We start from the raw sequence: 21,669 nt of genomic DNA, 5'->3' as shown, positions 1-21,669 counted from the left end.
ATCTCCATCAAATGAATAAGGCTGAAAGCCTCAAACATGTACCTGAATACTGCCAGCGGAAGTAAATGGAAATCCTATAGAGTAAGCAGTTTAATGACTGTAGTCATAGCAGATTTTTAAAGCACTTCTGTGCCCTATTGAAAATAAGCTTTTGTGAATCAGGGTTAATTATATGCAGGAACACACTTCAGCAGCTCGAAGAGGTGGCCTACTTGCATGAGTGATATGACATGGGAGCTGTATGTTGAGTAAGAATGAACTTTTTTTTATTTCCATAAAAAGTAAAAATATTATGCTGCAACTTAGAAGAAAACTATTGTCTGAAGGTAAACCTTAAAGATTCTTCCATCGAGGCCCTTGAAAGGGTTTCCAAGTCCAACAAACACAGTAAAAACTGACTGGCACAACCTGGGGATCACAACCAGACACAGTGAAGACATCTGCCCTTGCGCTATGCTACTCCGCTGCTGAGTATGCATACCCAGTGTGGAACACATCTCACCATGCTAAAACGGTAGATGTGGGAATGGAAAGGCTGGAAAGACAAAGGTCTATGGACAGTTTCCAACAAAATGCTAGAGAGGCTACTCACTTTATGATTTCAGACCTGAAAGGCAAATTGAAAAATTGCTTGCCTCTTCAGCAGTGTGAACAACTGGAGTGGAAACGGAGAAGCATTACTCAGCTACATGCACACCTATATATGTATAGCTTTATTAGAATGTAGCAACTGAGCTTTGGGTTGGAAGACATTGTTCCAGATGGGGGCTGCACAATAAAAATGTGTGGTACAAAAACTATTACTGCTTCAAAAATTCTATATCCATATCTTAATGCATTTGATCGTGTCACTATACAAATATAAGGATAAATATAAAATAAAGTAAGTAAATAAATAAATAGTGAAGCAGACAAATATCTCTTCAGTTTACAATAAGTACCAGAGCTATCTTGAATTTCTTTTATAATAGAAAGGCAGGGTATTTTTAAAAATACAATTTTTAAAAATTGTGTTTTAATCATGAGAAAGCACCACTTAAAAACACGAAGACTGAAAACAGTTGCAGATGCATCTTTGATCTCCCTATAAAGATGGAATACTCTTGGCAATGAGCAATTTACTTATATATAGATCTGCTGCTTTAACCCATTATTCCCATCTTTAACTTGGAAAAAAGAGCAATTTCAACAGCAAAATGGTTTTTAACTAACAACGGTATGAGAGGAAAAATGACTTACCAAACTCGTCACATATGCTCTCATTGTCAATAAGAGTTGGGTGATCAAACGTATCTCGACAGTAGAGGATCTGTGGGTTTTTGCTAATGACAGCAACGCCCCCAAGGGCTAACGCAAACTGGTCTGCTTGTACAGAGGACGGCTTGCCCTGGATACGTTTCAGCATGGACCGGTAGCGACAGTATTGAGGATAGCTGAGGATCAGCACATTTGCATCTTCATCATCCTCACCTGGAAAAGATGTATAATGCAAGATGTTATTCATTGCCCCAATTGTCATGCTGTACATACATTAAACATACATCATATTTGGGAAGATGTCATATTTTTAGCCCCAAACTCTTTGTACCGTTCTCTGGAGAACACAAAAGATTAATTCCTGAGTCTTCTGCAACCATCTAAAAGAAATCATAGAATCATAGAATCAAAGAGTTGGAAGAGACCTCATGGGCCATCCAGTCCAACCCCCTGCCAAGAAGCAGGAATATTGCATTCAAATCACCCCTGACAAATGGCCATCCAGCCTCTGCTTAAAAGCTTCCAAAGAAGGAGCCTCCACCACACTCCGGGGCAGAGAATTCCACTGCTGAACGGCTCTCACAGTCAGGAAGTTCTTCCTAATGTTCAGATGGAATCTCCTCTCTTGTAGTTTGAAGCCATTGTTCCGCGTCCTAGTCTCCAAGGAAGCAGAAAACAAGCTTGCTCCCTCCTCCCTGTGGCTTCCTCTCACATATTTATACATGGCTATCATATCTCCTCTCAGCCTTCTCTTCTTCAGGCTAAACATGCCCAGTTCCCTAAGCCGCTCCTCATAGGGCTTGTTCTCCAGACCCTTGATCATTTTAGTCGCCCTCCTCTGGACACATTCCAGCTTGTCAATATCTCTCTTGAATTGTGGTGCCCAGAATTGGACACAGTATTCCAGATGTGGTCTGGAATACTGTGTCCAATTCTGGGCACCACAAATGTTTACATTCATGCCATGGTGGCTTCTTGGGACATTTTGATAGGGAGAGATCTGCCAATGATGAAACCTTCTGCTTCTGCAGTCTTTCCTGTACTCTGAGAGTTCAGCTATGCTCCTCAAAGTGGGTGGAAAAGATGGATTCACTAAGCAAAAATATTGTTGTGATTATTGATTTATATGAATTCTACCCAACTTGTTCCACCAAACTGTGGCTCAATGTGGCTCACAAGATTAACAAAACAAACAAATAAACAAAAAAGGATACAGTTACAAATACAAAATATTACAATATTACATCGCAATTATATACATTACAATAATACTACATAATAATTTTTGTTTCTGGGTTATAAATGTCATTTTCTAATTGGTTCTATCACAAAACATGAAAACACTTTATTAAACTGCAAAAATGTTGTGTTTGCAAGACATCCTACAGCACATTTTGCTATAGTTTTTCAATGAATATCTCAAGAGAGTCTCAACCAATTCAACATACTTTGCGGCAGCCACAAAAATGAAGTTTCTGGAGAATAACAACTACTTTCAAAGTATGTACCACACAATTAAAGAGAAAATAACACTTTCAAACAGGAACATTTTATTAAGATTTTGTTGCATAGTATAATAGAATGTTAATGGACTGAATACAATTTTAGAAAAATATTAGTAACGAAAATAAACCTCTATCCATTGAAAGTAATAGTTTATACAGTTCTATCTCCACATTGATTTGGGTCCAGAATACCATAGTTTGGATTCTCATTGACTATGGGAGCAGATGTGATGAATATCTGCATTCGAAAATGGTTCACTCAACTATTTTTATGGACTAAGGCATCTTAGAGATTTTATCACCATGTAGAAGAGCATGTATGTGATATGGATCTTGAAGCTCCTAAGGAGTGTTTTTTGGGAGGGGTTCCCAAACGATCAGTCTATTAATCACGAATAAAAGTAGCTTCTGGAGTGACTTTTATTCGTGATTAATAGACTGATCATTTGGGAACCGCTCAAGCAGGGAGCTTTGAGAAGATTGAACAGAAGCTCTCCGAAGCTCTAGGTGCTCTTACTGCCTATTACAGGGAAAACTAGCTGATCCCTAATCCATCTAAAACACAGACCTGTGCTTTTCACCTAAAGAACAGACAAGCATCCCGAGCTCTGAGGATCATCTGGGAAGGAATCCCACCGGAGCATTGCAGTGCACCCAAATAACTGGGAGTCACTCTGGACTGTGCCCTGACCTACAAGAAGCAATGCCTGAATATCAAGCAAAAGGTGGGCGCTAGAAATAATATCATCATCATCATCATCATCATCATCATCTTTAATTACTTATTAATCGCCCTCCATCCGAGATGTTCTAGGCGATTTACAAGCTAAATCATACGAAATCATACAAGCTAATATCATATGAAAGCTGACTGGCACAACCTGGGGATCACAACGAGACACAGTGAAGACATCTGCCCTTGTGCTATGCTACTCCACTGCTGAGTATGCATGCCCAGTGTGGAACACATCTCACCACGCTAAAACGGTAGATGTGGCTCTTAATGAAACATGCCACATTATCACGGGGTGTCTGCGACCTACACCACTGGAGAAATTACACTGTTTAGCCGGTATCGCACCACCTGACATCCGCCAGGAAGTAGCAACCAATAGTGAAAGGACCAAGGCAGTGACATTTCCAGCTCATCCCCTGTTTGGATATCAGCCAGCACGTCAACGACTTAAATCAAGAAATAGCTTTCTAAGATCTACAGAGACACTCACTAGAACACCTCAGCAAGTGAGAGTCCAAAAGTGGCAGGCTCAAACCCAGAACCTCAATCAATGTCTGATACCAAATGAGAAACTCCCTTCTGGGCACACAGAAAATTGGGCGACATGGAAGGCGTTGAACAGACTGCGCTCTGGCACCACGAGATGCAGAACCAACTTTAAGAAATGGGGCCACAAAGTAGAATCCACGACATGTGAGTGTGGAGAAGAACAAACCACTGACCACCTGTTGCAATGCAACCTGAGCCCTGCCACATGCACAATGGAGGACCTTCTTGCAGCAACACCAGAGGCACTCCAAGTGACCAGCTACTGGTCAAAGGACATTTAATCAACAACCAAGCTTATTTATTTATTATTATTTATTTCGTGTACTTCTACCCCGCCCTTCTCAACCCCCGAGGGGGGACTCAGGGCGGCTTACAAAAAGGCACAATTCAATGCCTACACAGTAATACAGATAAAATATAGACAGCAATTAAAACAGTTTTAACAGTTAAAAACAATCAATATATATCACAGTCAATAAAAAACCAATCTTATGCTCAACATTTGCAACTCAGAGTCCATAACTTCATTCCACATTTTCCATTCCTATCAGTCGTCGTTGTCCTTTATTTATCTGCCAGATTGCCCAAATGCCTGGTTCCAAATCCATGTTTTTAATTTCCTTCTAAAGGAAAGGAGGGATGGCGATGGTCTAATTTCCCCGGGGAGTGAATTCCATAGGTGAGGGGCCACCACGGAGAAGGCCCTGCTCCTCGTCCCCGCCAGTCTCACTTGTGATTGAGGCGGGGCCGAGAGCAGGGCCTCCCCGGAGGATCTTAAACTCCGAGGTGGGACGTAGAGGGAGATGTGTTCGGACAGATACGCTGGGCCGGAACCGTATATGGTTTTGTAGGTCAAAACCAGCACTTTGAATTGTGCAAACATTGTGCTTGCAAACATTGTGTTTTGTCTGTTTGTTTGGTAGTTTGTTTAAAAAATGCAACACAACTGTTTGGTCTGCTCCTGACATGATAAATAAATATACGAATAAAAGTACTTCTTAAATAGACAGCACTTCTCTGCAGAAACAAATCCCTCCAAATCAATGCAGCCAGGTTACACAAAGTATTTTTGGGCTATGTAGGAATCTTATAAACTGAGATAATGCCAAGGGTTATTATAAAAAGAAAACATCTTTAGTCTATTTGACAGCAGATTAAAATAAAAAAATGAAATGAACCTTTTGCTAAAATTTCAGATATCAAATACCAGTAGCCAGAGATTAAGATGTCTTCAGTGGAATGATCCTTCTCTGCATATGTACAAAATCCTTCTTATCCTGCTCATATAAATTAAAACGGAGAGACAATCACATTGAATATCTATACTACATGTAGTGCATTTAAAAATTATTCCCATTGCATAATTTGGAATTATAATTACTGAACACTGTAAAACCCTTCTGTTTTGTGATTATTTTCTGTGATGGGTGGTAGTGCTGACACACCATGAAAACTGGCTAATCTCAGACACAGTTGTAGAGGATACAGTCCCATGACTAATGCTGAAGTCAAAGTCAGCATCCTACCAGTGGGCAGAATCAGGAGAAGGATCATATTGACCTTCATTTTAGTATACCAATAGTTGGCACATAAAGTTTATTCAACTTGTATTTTAAAAATGTAGAATTGTTTGGGTTGCCACTGCTTGTTTTGAGGGAGGATAAAAGGCGTGAAGTGTAGAAAAGTGATTCCTTCCAAGATAACAGGTCTAAAAATGGCATTTCTGGCAAGCTGCAACATGGCAAATCTTGTTGGTGTCTGTAGCTTTGAATGGCTTGCAGAACATGTTCTATTATGCTGAATTAAAGAAATTAGTAGGCTAAACATTTGCAATCCCAGTTCAGTTGCAAAAACTTTGAAGAACAGCTGACCTATGGAACTGCAAAACCCCTTTCTGGTCTTTCAGTTGGGCATGGGTTTGTTTGCAATGTTTGTGCAAATTTGTTTGCACAAGCATTTCAAGTCTTGATGGTTATGGTCTGAAAATTGAAAGTGAGAAAACAGAATGGCAAAAGTAAAAAAAAAAAAAAATAGGAAAGGATGATTTAAAAAAGAAGACCCACCAAACTTGTATTTCCCTCCCAACTGTTATGGTTTCTTGATCTGAGAACTGAAAACTTTACAGCTGAGAAAAAAAAGTTTTTGTGACAGAAGAATAAAATGAAATAGATGAGTAGGGTAATCTTACAGTTTTAGAAACAGCAACCTGTTCAATGTATTGTCGAAGGTTTGCACGGCCAGAATCACTGAAGTGTTGTGTGGTTTCTGGCCTGTACGGCTGTGTTGCAGCAGCATTTTCCCCTGACATTTCATCTGCATCTGTGGCTGGCATCTTCAGAGAGATCCTCTGAAAATGCCAGTCACAGATACAGGGCATCAGGAGAAAATGCCGCTAGAATATGGCCATACAACCCAGAAATGACATAACACTCCAGTAACAAGAGCCCCTTAAGCAGATGTGAAAATACATGAGGCCACTCCTGATCTTCATGGATAAGGCATGCAGAAGGGCAGTTCAGCAGTTGTCTTTGTAAGGCAGAAAAGGTAAAGAATGGGGCACCCCTTCCTGCTTTCCTTTGCTTTATACATTTATATGCTTCCTTTCTCCTAGAGTCAGGCTCAGGTGACTCACAAATAGTCAAGAAAATCTGTCAATAACAATAGCATGCCCCAACCTTGGCAGTCTTTAGAAGGACCCTGAAAATGTGGCTGTTCCAGTGTGCCTTCCCAGAATAAGGAAATTTCCCAGCTATATGTCCTCAGAATGCACTTTACTATTGGTTTAGGATGGACTGCGCTCCCTCATTTCTTTTAAAACTCTATACCAGATATATCCTACCTTGTTCATGCCCAGCGTTTATTTTTTAAATTTTAAACTATTACATTTGGCCCGGAATCCTTGTGTTATTATTTATTGGTTATTGTTTATATGTGATTTATATTAATTGTATTGGATTTATTGTTTTTGTTTATTGCTCTGAGTCCCTTGGGAGAGATGGTGGCGGGGTATAAATAAAGATTATTATTATTATTATTATTATGCTGGGATATATCAAGGGGCTCCATTTCAGTTACTGTGTTATTGTACTTCTAGGATTTTGTTTGCGGGAATTTATTTATTTATTATTTATTTACTGCGCTTATATATCGCAATTCTCAGCCCAAGGGCGACTCATTGCGGTGTACAACATGGAAAAACAAGAGCAAATTACAAAACACAGTGTAAAATAATCCACAATTCATCATTATCAGAAAAACATCTTATCAAAACATCAACATTACTACAAAAGCCATTCCGAATCGTCTCATCGTCAAACCCACAATCCGATATCATTTCCGTTGTTCCATTCCTATGGTCAAATTACCAGTCATTGCACTTCTTGATCAAATGCCTTCTTAAACAGCCAGGTCTTTAACTTCCTGCGGAATATCAACAGGGAGGGGGCTAGCCTGATGTCCACGGGAAGGGCGTTCCACAGCCGAGGAGCCACCACCGAGAAGGCCCTATCTCTCGTCCCCACCAGCCGTGCCTATGACGCAGGCGAGATCGAGAGCAGGGTCTCCCCGGAAGATCTCAAAGTCCTCGTGGGCTCATAGGCCGAGAGACGGTCAGTTAGGTATTTTGGGCCGGAACCGTTTAGGGCTTTATAGGCCAATGCCAGCCCCTTGAATTGAGTCCGGTAGCAGATCGGCAGCCAGTGGAGCTGGTACAGCAGGGGAGTTGTATGCTCCCTGCGTCCCGCTCCTGTTAGTATCATGGCTGCCGCACGTTGGACCAGTTGGAGCTTCCGGGCCGTCTTCAAAGGCAACCCCACATAGAGAGCGTTGCAGTAGTCTAAACGGGATGTAACCAGAGCATGGACTACCGTGGCCAAGTCAGACTTCCCAAGGTACGGGCGCAGCTGGCGCACGAGCCTAAACTGTGCAAATGCTTCCTTGGTCACCACCGAGAGAGCCTCTGAATCTCCCTCTGTACAGATTCTCTTGGTGCTGTGTATTTGTTTGGCAGAGAGCAGGATTGTTGGCTTTTGTAGTCTTGACAAATTTTCCAAAATAGTCATATTGCTTCATATTTGGTACAGGAAAAAAAAACTTAGGTTGAAGATATCTAAAGGTGGCACAGAAAGCTAGTGTGTTTGAGCATTGGACTACAACTTTGGAGATCAGGGTTTGACTCTGCTTGGTCATGGAAACTCACTGGTTGATGTTGGGTGAGATCCCAGCCTCATAGGAAGGTAGGGGCAACCCCTCTCTGAACCAATTTTGCCAAGAAACCTCCATGGGATGCTCACCTGGTAGCTGCTATGTCAGAAACAACTTGAAGGCCCAAAAACAGCAAAGGTGACTGAGAGCGAAATTGGCCAAGTTCCTTTTTCTTGCTAGAGAGTCACTGTTTATCAGAAATCTGGGCTAACTAGACCAAGGGTTAGTCTCATTATAAGACAGCTGCTCAGAGCTTTCAGTTTTAATGTTGATCTTCCTATCAGTGCTGGGTTCTTACATATGTAGATTGCAGACCTGGTTTAATGCATTGTGGTGCCTCATATCTTCACGCAGGTATTTCTGTCTTCCATCTGGAGACGAGGCCACACTTGCTTTATGTACCAGGATGTGGTTCTTTTTGCTTCTTTTGTCAAGATATATATATTTAGATACACACCACTTGTTTCCAGTAAATCACATGATTGCAAGACTTCATAAAAGTACTGCATACCATTTTCTGGCACTTCAATAGTTCTTTAAAGCAATCCAATCTATAAATCAAAATAATGACATTGTTTGCAACCATTACTCTTGTTACCATATTAGTAAAACAATATTGTTATTATTAGCATATCACACTACCACCAAAGTGCTAATTTAATTCCTAGCTACTGAAAAAAAATGTCTGCAAACCAAGTTTAACCAGAAAAGAAATATGTCCTATCAGCGCTTTACAAGGTATTTTCTGTCTTCTTTTATTCACAAAAGGTTTAACAGATCAATCTAAGGAGGGACAAAGAAAACTAAGCCACATCATTTCTTTAAGCAAAAGCAAACAAAAAGTTCTTGGAAGAAAGGTTTTGTTACAGCCACACCTATATGAGAACAGAAATCAAAGACCTATTTTGCCCCTCAAAATACACAACCAGGGTGGGGAAACATTTCCCAATAGAATCTAGTAAATATCATGTAATTGTCATTATGTACAGTAGTATTATTAACACTGTGAAGGTGTAGACAACTGAAAATAATAGCTCAATAAGAGATTCCTAATTAGATGTCTACTTCAGTCACATCACCTCCATGGACTGAAGGGTTCTACATTTTTAGGACGAAATATACTCTTCTTTTACAATTTTGTGTATGTGTACAATGCTGAACAATTTGATCCTACAGTCTCTGGTCAGAGTACAAGAGGGAGAAGAGCAAGTGGAGAATTGAGAGTTACCTTTCCTAAACCCTGTCTACACTGCCATATAATGCAGTTTGAAACTGAGTTATAGTTATTACTATATACTCATATTTCTTATAGTTAAGTTTGTATTGATATGTGTGTTTGTGTTCGTTTACTGTTATTGTTTTTATTGTTTTTATGGCATTGCTGTTTGCCATCTTTTGTTGGGAACCGACCTGAGTCCCCCCAGGGAGATAGGATATAAGTAAAGTTTTATTATTAATATATTATTATATAATACAATTTAACTGCATTGAACTGAGTGCAGTTCAATGAGTTTACACTGACCATATAATCCAGTTTCAAACTGCATTATATGGCAGTGTAGATGGGGCCTTAGAATAGCCCACATTCTGGTTGACACTGCCTTAAATATATTCAGGATTTGTTGACCATTTTAAAACACCTTTGCTTCCTTTATGGATGATCGATTAGTTTGTTGCTGTTGCAGTAGTTGAGCCATTATCAAACTGTAAGGTGATACTACAATTAATCCTAGTGTCAAGACAGTTGCAGTAGTCCTTGTTCTAGGTCCAGCTTAGAATTTACCACTCAACACTTTTAACACACTTACATGAAATGCACTTTAATGAACTCTATATGAAAAGGAACAAATTGTGCATGCACCCAGCAACCAAAGTCAGTCTTCAACTTACAAACAGGAATGAAATTGGGTTGTTGTAGGTTTTTCAGGCTGTAGGGCCATGTTCTAGAAGCATTCTCTCCTGATGTTTCACCTGCATCTGTGGCAAGCATCCTCAGAGGTTGTGAGGTTTGTTGGAAACTAGGAAAATTGGGTTTATATATCTGTGGAAAGTCCAGGGTGGGAGAAAGAACTCTTGTCTGTTGGAGCTAGGTGTGAATGTTTCAGTTGGTCACCTTGATTAGCATTTGATGGCCTGACAGTTTTTAAGTCTGTCAGGAGTGATTTGAATGCAATATTCCTGCTTCTTGGCAGGGGGTTGGACTGGATGGCCCATGAGGTCTCTTCCAACTCTTTGATTCTATGATTCTATGATTCTAAGTGTGACTTGTTACTGCCTGGGAAATTCCTTTGTTGAGAGGTGATTAGGTGTTCCTGATTGATTCTTGTCTGGAGTTGCTGGTCCTAGATAAGTTAGACCCTGCTTAACTGATTGGTGACTAGTATGCAGGCCTGTAGCGAGGGGGGGGGGGGGTTAGGGGTTCAACCCCCCCCCGAAATGTTTCAGATTTTTTAAAAAACCTGGTTTACTCATGAATTTTAACTGGTTAACCAAATACCCATGCTAGGTTTATGAGGTGCAAAAAATTAAGAGTCCTTCCAGAACTGCAAGCACTATCTCAGGCAAATATTGACAATTTATTCACACTGTTTGGGACCCGCCTACCTATGTGACCGCATCTCTGTGTACGAACCCACACAATCTCTTCGTTCATCTGGAGAGGCCCTACTCACGATCCCACCTGCATCGCAAGTGCAATTGGCGGGGACGAGGGATAGGGCTTTCTCGGTGGTGGCCCCTTGAATCTGGAAGTCTCTCCCTGAGGACATCAGGCAAGCCCCAGCTGGGATAACTGCATGCCCATCCCCCTCCAAACACCTACCCTTTTCACCTGGTCATGCCCAGCACTTTTTAATTTTAATTATTACATTCGGCCCTGCCACAGATTTTAATTGTGTCATGGTGTGTTGTTAATGTTATTGCCTCGTTTTTGAGTTATTTTGCTGCATTGCTGTTGTTTTTACTGTTGTATTTGGGCTCGGCCTCTTGTAAGCCGCACCGAGTCCTCCGGGAGATGGTAGCGGGGTACAAATAAAGGTTTATTATTATTATTATTATTATTATTATTATTATTATTATTATTATTATTATTGTGGGGTGTGTGTGTTGAATACTCTCAGTAAGGAGGCCAGACTTGGTGGAGGTGGTTGGCAGGGGCGGAGCTGCAGACTAGTGAAGGCTGCTCTGCCCCCTGCTCTGCTCTTGGCTTCAGCGTGAGCTAGGAGGCAGGTTTCAACCCCCCCCCCCCGAAAATTTCAACCCCTCCCAAAAAAAATTTCTGGCTGCTGCCCTGCTAGTATGTCTACACCTATGTCAGTCTCAATTATCTAATCAGTCTATTTTTGTTGGGGTTAGCAACTGGATTAGAGCTTTATGAGATACAGCCCTATCAAAACATAACAAATCTGGGATACCATGAGGGGCAATAAAATTGGTGGGAGAAGGATCTAACCTGGGAGGCGGGGTTCCTGCTTCTTGGCAGGGGGTTGGACCGGATGGCCCATGAGGTCTCTTCCAACTCTATGATTCTATGATTCCTATTAAATGGACCAGGAGTTGAAGTGTGAATGCATTAATGAATGAATCCATTTTGATTTTCTGCCTTAGGGTTCAAAATTACTTGGGTAACTCTTGTTCAGATAGTCAACAAGGGACCTTCAAAAAGTAGATATGACCCATTATTGGGCAGCTGGACACAAGGACAACAACTATGCTGTGATGGAATCCAAAGTAGTGACAAAGTAGTCACAAGAGCCCTAGGTTTGAAACTGCGGGGCCGAGCTGGGGAACCTGGGTTTCATCACACATATCAAGTCAATGGTACAACTGATTTCTAGAAAAGGGGTTATTTATATCCACCCTCTAGGGAAGTTTGGTCTGAATTCACACTAAAACTAATGCTTACCACTAAACCACACACTGATTTTCAAAGCAGTGCCGGACAATTCACAAATGGGAGTGGGACATGAATGCCTTGATTCACTTTTTTGTGATCAAAAGCTTCTTGCAGTCAGAGTGAGGGAATATATAAAAGCAGTTTGCTCTTTATTTGTGTTCAAACACATCACACTACAAGGATGATTACTAAATACCATAATCCACTTTTAACATTCGTAAATTCCCTCCTTTAAAAAATGCACAGATGCAAACACACATACACACTCAACAATCCACAGCAAGACTTCACTGAGCTGGATGGAAAAATATGCATGTTCCTTCCTGCATCTAATTACCCTAACTGCAAAAATCTGCCAACTATTCTGCCCTTTAGTTCTTTAATCGTATTAGTGCAAATGCATTTCGATGCCAACAGAAACAAACACGTAAAGATCTTTTTCTTTTGCCTAACAGACTCCAAATAGGTAGTAGAAGGACTAATTTTGGAGCAACACCTCCCTCTTTTCCAGCTAGAAAACAATGGACATAATACTCATTATTCTCTATCTATGCAGAGTAAATTTATTTATTTATTTACCATATTTATATACCACTCCTCTCAACCCAGAGGTGACACGAGGTGGTTTACAGTCGGCAGTTGATGCCCCCAAACAACATAAATACAGTTAAAAACATTACATATAATATCAACCATATAAAAGCAATAAAACAAAAGCGTCACTAAAATCGGTGGGTTGTTGTAGGTTTTTTCGGGCTGTATGACCATGGTCTAGAGGCATTCTCTCCTGACGTTTCGCCTGCACTTTGGCAAGTATCCTCAGAGGTAGTGACCTCACTACCTCTGAGGATGCTTGCCAAAGTGCAGGTGAAATGTCAGGAGAGAATGCCTCTAGACCATGGCCATACAGCCCGAAAAAACCTACAACAACCCAGTGATTCCAGCCATGAAAGCCTTCGACAATACATCGTCACTAAAATCAATTTTCCGTCGCATTGTCCAATCGTTCCATGGCTCTCAATTAGTCTGTTACACTGCGTCTGCAAATGCCTGCTCAAACATCCGAGTTTTGACTCTCTTTCGAAATGTTAGGAGGGAGTGGGCCGATCTCATATCCCTGGGGGGGGGGGGGGGCGTTCCATAGCAGAGGGGCCACCGCTGAGAAGGCCCCGTATCTTCTTCCTGCCAATTGCATCTGCAAAGGGGGCGGGACCAAGAGCAGGGCCTCAGCAGACGATCTTAAGCGCCTAGATCAGGGGTCCTCAAACTTTTTAAACAGAGGGCCATGTCACAGTTCCTCAAACTATTAGAGGGCCGGATTATAATTAGAAAAAAACATGAATGAATTCCTATGCACATTGCACATATCTTATTTGTAGTGCAAAAACACTTTAAAACAATACAATAATTAAAATGAAGAATAATTTTAACAAATATAAACTTATTAGTATTTCAATGGGAAGTGTGGCCCTCCTTTTGGTTGATGAGATGGGATTGTTATTGTTGTTGTGTGCTTTCAAGTCATTTCAGACTTAGGTTGACCCTGAGCGAGGGCCGGGTAAATGACCTTGGAGGGCCGTATCCGGCCCCTGGGCCATAGTTTGAGGACTCCTGGCCTAGATGGTTCATAGGGAGAGATGCGTTCGGACAGGTAAAGGGGACCAAATAATATCCGGACTTATCATCTGTCCTCTACTAGGCAGAGAGCCTTCTCGAATGTGGCCCCTTATTTATGGAATGCTTTGCCAGTTGAAACCTGAACCATCCGAGAGCTATGTGCTTTTCGGAAAGCCTGTAAAACCTTTCTTTTCCAACAAGCTTTCGATGGGTGAATAACTCGGAACTATGTCTGTTCTCGTTTTTATTGTATTTTAAAGTTGGTTGTATTGTTTTAATCTATTTATTTATTTATTTATTTGCTGCGCTTATATACTGCAATTCTCAGCCCCAAGGGCGACTCATTGCGGTGTACAACATGAAGAAAAATGAGTGCAATCTACAAGCATAGTGCAAAACAGTCTACAATTCATCATAGTCATAAAAAACATCTTATCAAAACAACAACATTACTACAAAATGACTACAAAATTACTACTACATTCCGAATCATCTCATCGTCCAGCCACAATCCGATATCATTTCCGTTGTTCCATTCCTATGGTCAATTGCCAGTCATTGCACTTCTTGATCAAATGCCTTCTTAAATAGCCAGGTCTTTAACTTCCTGCAGAATATTAGCTGGGAGGGGGCTAGCCTGATGTCCACGGGAAGGGTGTTCCACAGCCGAGGAGCCACCACCGAGAAGGCCCTATCTCTCGTCCCCACCAGCCGTGCCTGTGAGGCAGGCGGGATCGAGAGCAGGGCCTCCCCGGAAGATCTCAAAGTCCTCGTGGGCTCATAGGCCGAGAGGCGGTCAGTTAGGTATTTTGGGCCGGAACCTACTGCTGTAAACTGCTCCGAGCCAAATTCGGAGTGGCGGTATACAAGTCAAATAAAATAAATAAATAAATAAATAAATATTAAACTGCAAAAGGGACATAAATCAATAGTACAGTACATTTCTTTTAAGCAACAAAGATGTAACAATATTACTTTTCTGTAGCAACGTAACAACCAATAGTTCCTTTTTAGTGTAATAATAATGTTTACTTTTTGCTGTCAAAATGTTTAGAAGAGACGTTTGGAGAAAATAACGTGACTTTTTTTTAGGGAGTTAGTGTTTTTCTTCTTTTTTGTATACTTTGATAATTTTTTAATAAAATAATGAAAGAGCAACAAGTTAACAAGAATGTTAAATAATGAATAGCAAATTATCTTTTCAATCGTAACGACCAGTATAAATGCACAGTATAAATGCACAAGACAGAGGTCCTACTGGTCAATCGTAAGGCCGAACAGGGTATAGGGTTACAGCCTGTGTTAGACGGGGTTACACTCCCCCTGAAGACGCAGGTTCGCAGCTTGGGAGTGATCCTGGACTCATCGCTAAGCCTGGAACCCCAGGTCTCAGCGGTGGCCGGGAGAGCTTTCGCACAATTAAAACTTGTGCGCCAGCTGCGCCCGTACCTTGGGAAGTCTGATCTGGCCACGGTGGTCCACGCTCTTGTCACATCCCGGTTGGATTACTGCAACACACTCTACGTGGGGTTGCCTTTGAAGACTGCCCGGAAACTACAACTAGTCCAGCGAGAAGCAGCCAGATTGCTCACCGGAGCAACGTACAGGGAGCACACCACCCCCCTGTTACATCAGCTCCACTGGCTGCTGATCCAATTCCGAGCACAATTAAAAGTGCTGGTTTTAACCTACAAAACCCTATATGGTTCCGGCCCAGTGTATTTGTCCGAATGGATCTCTCTCTACATCCCACCTCGAAATTTAAGATCGTCCGGGGAGGCCCTGCTCTCGACTCCGCCACTATCACAAGTGAGGTTGGCGGGGACGAGGAGCAGGGCCTTCTCAGTGGTGGCCCCTCACCTGTGAAACTCACTCCCCGGGGAGATTAGATCAGCGACCTCCCTTTTGACGTTCAGGAAAAAACTGAAGACCTGGATATGGGACCAAGCTTTTGGACATGCTGGCAGCTAAAGGAAGATCTGATGACAAACATGGATGAATGGAATGGAATGGATACACGGAACTCTGAACACTGAGCATGAGATTGTTTTGTTATTTTATTATGTACTAATGTTTTTAACTTGTTAACTGTCTAAATTGTTGTAGGTATCGTTTGTTTATTGATTCAGGCATCGAATTGTGCCGTTGTTTGTAAGCCGCCCTGAGTCCCCCTTTGGGGGTGAGAAGGGCGGGGTATAAGTAATTGAAATAAATAAAAATAAATAAATAAATAAATTAAACACAGCATTCTGAAGTCAGATCGCATAACTAAATATCATCCAGTTTGGATTCTATTCAAGTCAAACTGGCTTGATAGGAACCATTCCTGCCCTGATTTATGCTGTCTTCTGATTTTTTATAATATACTTCTCTGTGCTTTACGGGGTCTTTTTTCATAGCAGGCACTCCTAGCAACCGAGCCAAGGCAGAGAATGCACTTCACACACCTGGCGCTGCTCCAGCCTTCCGAGATATTGATAATTATATTGATGTTTCGATGTCATTGCTATTCTGCTGCCACACAGAATCTCATCGTCTAATTAGGCATTTCCTATGTTCTTGTCCTTCCATTTTTGAAAATGAATTTTTATTTGCGTGTGTGTCATGTACGAAATCAGCAGAACAATGCTATGCAGATAAGAATATGCACATCTGTTGCTATCATTACCAACATTGTAATGTGAAGCAAGGAAAAAAATTAGAGAAAATGGTGAATATAATTCCTCCGAAGGTAATTTTCCTTTCAGCCTAAGTACTCTTATTCATCGCAGAGTTACTCAATGATTTCCTGTTCTAATTACAACACATTATACAGAAAGACGTTTCTAAAAGGCGAATTTACAGGCGCAGAAGTCTGAAGAGCTGGAATCAGTTGCCAGTGTTTAAGATTCCAAACTTGTGCATCAACTTGATCAGTCCTCCAGCACGGGGTGATGTATCCTAGCACAAACCTAAATCTCTCCCAAGACAGTTACGTAGCACAAATTTATACATCAAAGGAGGGAAAGACATACTCCGAGCTAAACGTGCTGTTAAACGCTTGCAGTTGAACTGCTGTGGTTTTTTTAAAAAAATAAAAATAAAAAACCTGCCCCTTTCCCACCGAATGGCTGCCTTTCTCATTGGTTACAAAACTGGAAGAAAGCCAAGAAGAGTGGAAAATATTAAACAGCAAAAACACCCCCTTAAAAAGAAAGGGGGAGAGTAGGAGCTGAGGAGGAAAAGTGAAAGACAGAGAGAAAGAGGAAGGGCGCATTGAGAAGAAATTTAAATGAATGCCCCAGGTTTTTATTTATAAAAACCTGCAGTGCCTTAAATTATGCGTCACTATCGCACTGTTGTGGTTATTTTGAGAAACAGCTTGTACTGTAAGTCAGCTGCTGAAGCCCCACCCGGATGATTTGTTGATTCTTATCACGGCAATCAACTGAAACAGACTCTCGGATTGGAAAAATTGTTCAGGGGAAAAAGGGGATTTTAATGCATGTCATAGATCTTGTTAATCTTTTAAACTGAACAGAGTAACTGTCTCCTGCCCACCCCCACAACAAACACTTTAAATATTTTGAACTAATTATATTTTTAGCAACAGTCAGAACTGACCACGGAACAACAGACTGGTTCAAGATTGGGAAAGGCTGTATACTCTCACCCAACCTTTTTAACTTGTATGCAGAACACACCATGCGATGTGCGGGGCTGGATGAATGCAAAGCTGGGGTGAAAATTGCTGGAAGAAACATTAACAACCTCAGATATGCGGATGACGCCACTCTGATGGCCGAAAGCGAGGAGGAGCTGAGGAGCCTTCTAATCAAGGTGAAAGAAGAAAGCGCAAAAGCTGGGTTGGAGCTAAACATCAAAAAAACCAAGATTATGGCAACAAGAATGATTGACAACTGGAAAATAGAGGGAGAAATCGTGGAGGCTGTGACAGACTTTGTATTTCTAGGCGCAAAGATTACTGCAGATGCAGACTGTGGCCAGGAAATCAGAAGACGCTTACTTATAGAATCATAGAATTAAAGAGTTGGAAGAGCCCTCATGGGCCATCCAGTCCAACCCACTGCCAAGAAGCAGGAATATTGCATTCAAATCACCCCTGACAGATGGCCATCCAGCCTCTGCTTAAAAGCTTCCAAAGAAGGAGCCTCCACCACACTCCGGGGCAGAGAGTTCCACTGCTGAACGGCTCTCACAGTCAGGAAGTTCTTCCTAATGTTCAGATGGAATCTCCTCTCTTGTAGTTTGAAGCCATTGTTCTGCGTCCTAGTCTCCAAGGAAGCAGAAAACAAGCTTGCTCCCTTCTCCCTGTGGCTTCCTCTCACATATTTATACATGGCTATCATATCTCCTTGGGAGGAGAGCAATGTCCAGTCTCGATAAAATAGTAAAGAGTAGAGACATCACACTGGCAACAAAGATCCGCCTAGTCAAAGCCATGGTATTCCCTGTAGTAACCTACGGATGTGAGAGCTGGACCTTAGGGAAGGCTGAGCGAAGGAAGATCGATGCTTTTGAGCTGTGGTGTTGGAGGAAAGTTCTGAGAGTGCCTTGGACTGCGAGAAGATCCAACCAGTCCATCCTCCAGGAAATAAAGCTCGACTGCTCACTGGAGGGAAGGATACTAGAGACAAAGTTGAAGTACTTTGGCCACATCATGAGGAGACAGGAAAGCCTAGAGAAGACAATTATGCTGGGGAAAGTAGAAGGAAAAAGGAAGAGGGGCCGACCAAGGGCAAGATGGATGGATGGCATCCTTGAAGTGACTGGACTGACCTTGAAGGAGCTGGGGGTGGTGACGGCCGACAGGGAGCTCTGGCGTGGGCTGGTCCATGAGGTCACGAAGAGTCGGAGACGACTGAACGAATGAACAACAACAATTATATTTTTATATGCGTATCGGTTTTATTTTATTGTATTTTATATTGTGCTTCATTTTTATGTTTGTTTTTATGCACTTTGTGCTGTCTGTAAGCTGCCCTGAGTCCCTTTGGAGAGATGGTGGCAGGATATAAACATAAAGTTGTTATTATTATTTAGAGATATTTGGCAAAATAACAGGTTTACAAATTAATTGGAAAAAAACAGAAATGATGTTACTTAATTATACAAAAAAGGAAGAAGATTTTATGAAACAGGTTAACAGGGGAATAAAGATCAAGAATGAAATAAAATATTTAGGAATAATTATAACTAAGGAATTATATGAAATGGAAGAGGCAAATGTAACAAGATTAAGGAAAGTAACTCAAAAACAATTACAAGAATATGAAAATATAAAACTATCATGGTTTGGAAGGGTAGCGCTAGTTAAAATGAAAATTCTTCTAAAGATAAATTTTATATTTAGAATGGTACCACTACAGATATCAGAGGAGGAATTAAACAAATGGCAATAATTCATTAATAAATATTGCAATGGCAATAAGAAAAACAGGTTAAATAAACAGTTTTGGTATAAGTCACAAAAGGTTAGAGGTTTAGCACTTCCCAATATTAAAAAATACTATGAAGCAAACGGGATGAGACTAGTTATAGAAGGGATAATAAATAAGGAGGATTTGGAATGGTTGGAGGAAGATTCTCCCCTACGAACCATCAAGATTATTAAGATCATCTGGAGAGGCCCTGCTCTCGGTCCCACCGGCCTCGCAAGCGCGCCTGGTGGGGACGAGGGACAGGGCCTTCTCGGTGGTGGCCCTGCGACTCTGGAACTCTCTCCCTCTGGAGGCCAGAACCGCCCCATCCATCCTAACATTTAGGAAACGGGTGAAGACGTGGCTGTGGAGTCAGGCCTTCGATGAATGAGACAACACCATAGGACCCTGGATGGAAGTTGATGTAGATCCATCTTAATAGGACGACTGACCACTGTAGTTTTATATATAGTGTTTTAAAGTTGTTTTTGTAATTGTGATATATGATATTTTAATGAGTGTATATGTTTTTTATGGCTGGAAACCGGGCTGAGTCCCTCAATGAGGTTGAGAAGCTCGGTATAGAAAACTGTGAAATAAATAAATAAATAAATATAAATTCAGAAGAAGTAGAGGATAAAATTTGGAATATAATATCAATGTAAATTGATAAAAGGATAATAATAATAATAATAATAATAATAATAATAATAATATTTATTAGTTACCCCGCCTCCATCTCCCCAATGGGGACTCGGAGCGGCTTACATGAGGCCAAGCCCAAATGACAATTACAATAAAGAAAAACCAAAAACACAAACCAAAAAGGCGAACAAGAAACAATAACATCATAGTTACATAAAACACATGAATACATAGCAATATGAAAAATAAAGAATATGTAGAGACACAATAATAATGGGCAGGCAACATGTAGTAATTTTAAATGAATTAAAATTCGGGCGAGATAAAAGAGGGAAGCAGGTAATTTACAGAGGAGGGCTCATTTTAGCGGGAGTTGCAGAAGCAAGCTTTCCCATGAGGGGGGATGTATACTCCAATGACAGAACTTTGAGGCAGAGCAATCATGTGGGAATTATATACCTACTCATCAAAGGCACAGCGGAAAAGCCAGGTTTTAAGGTTCTTTTTGAAGATTTCTAGGGAAGGGGTTTCTAGGGAAGGGGATAGTTCAAATACTTATGTGTCTGAAATAATGGGGGTAACAAATCAGAGTTGCAATATGAAGACAGTCTGCCAGACTCCTCAAAAACATGCAATCTGATCAAGCCACTCCATATAATGTGAGATACCTGCAACTTTTTATTTTACAAAACTTAATTTCAGTGCAATTGACAAAAGGAGATGTGCAATTGTCCTGCCTTCTTCATTTTGTTTTGCTCCCAAGGCTTTATGGAAGGCGAGCACAGCATCATGAATGCCTCAGTCACTGGCATTTATAGGCCCAGGGGTGGCACAACCAGAGGCAAAACCCTCACATACATGTTGTTGTTGTTCATTCGTTCAGTCGTCTCTGACTCTTCGTGACCTCATGGACCAGCCCACGCCAGAGCTCCCTGTCGGCCGTCACCACCCCCAGCTCCTTCAAGGTCAGTCCAGTCACTTCAAGGATGCCATCCATCCATCTTGCCCTCTTCCTTTTGCCTTCCACTTTCCCCAGCATAATTGTCTTCTCACATACATAGAGATGCCAAATTGGCATTTATGAGGAGCCCTATGAGGAGTGGCTTAGGGAACTGGGCATGTTTAGCCTGAAGAAGAGAAGGCTGAGAGGAGATATGATAGCCATGTATAAATATGTGAGAGGAAGCCACAGGGAGGAGGGAGCAAGCTTGTTTTCTGCTTCCTTGGAGACTAGGACACGGAACAATGGCTTCAAACTACAAGAGAGGAGATTCCATCTGAACATTAGGAAGAACTTCCTGACTGTGAGAGCCGTTCAGCAGTGGAACTCTCTGCCCCGGAGTGTGGTGGAGGCTCCTTCTTTGGAAGCTTTTAAACAGAGACTGGATGGCCATTTGTCAGGGGTGATTTGAATGCAATATTCCTGCTTCTTGGCAGAATGGGGTTGGACTGGATGGCCCATGAGGTCTCTTCCAACTCTTTGATTCTATGATTCTATGATTCTAGTTGCCAATCTCTCCAATGAAGGATTCCTTCTTGATGACCTTATAATTGGTTCCACATTCACTGCCTTAAGTCTGGTATCAGTTCATGTTCACTCCTACTTTGACACTCCTGCTCTTTCTTTGAACACTTTTCACAACTCACTAGAACTCCACAGCTTCATTTGCAAACTCCCTTGCTTATCTCACCAGCCTTTCAGCTCTCTTTTGCATGTATGCTCATCACTTTTCATCCCATCACTAAATGACTTCTCACTTGATAATTCACAGCTGAATGGTGTAAGTGGTTTATACTGAAAAGTAGTATGCTGCTGGCAATGTCAAGTGTTACAAAAACTCT

At 41.3% G+C, this 21,669-nt stretch overlaps 1 protein-coding gene across 4 annotated transcripts in view; it reads right to left on the bottom strand.

The window, feature by feature from the left end:
* ARID5B (AT-rich interaction domain 5B) overlaps positions 1-21,669 on the bottom strand; it is a 330,077-nt gene that overhangs the window by 130,791 nt on the left and 177,617 nt on the right. For all 4 annotated transcript variants that reach the window (XR_010909490.1, XM_067465662.1, XM_067465661.1 and 1 more), the window contains exon 4: positions 1,240-1,470. Coding sequence is in view for 3 of the 4 variants with exons in the window: in XM_067465662.1 (XP_067321763.1) it covers positions 1,240-1,470 (231 nt within the window). In the remaining variant the exon portion in view is untranslated. The remainder of the gene's footprint in view (positions 1-1,239; positions 1,471-21,669) is intronic.

This window comes from Anolis sagrei, chromosome 3 (assembly GCF_037176765.1).
Source record: "Anolis sagrei isolate rAnoSag1 chromosome 3, rAnoSag1.mat, whole genome shotgun sequence".
In the NCBI taxonomy this organism is placed as follows: domain Eukaryota; kingdom Metazoa; phylum Chordata; class Lepidosauria; order Squamata; family Dactyloidae; genus Anolis; species Anolis sagrei.
This window is presented reverse-complemented; position numbering and strand designations above follow the sequence as displayed.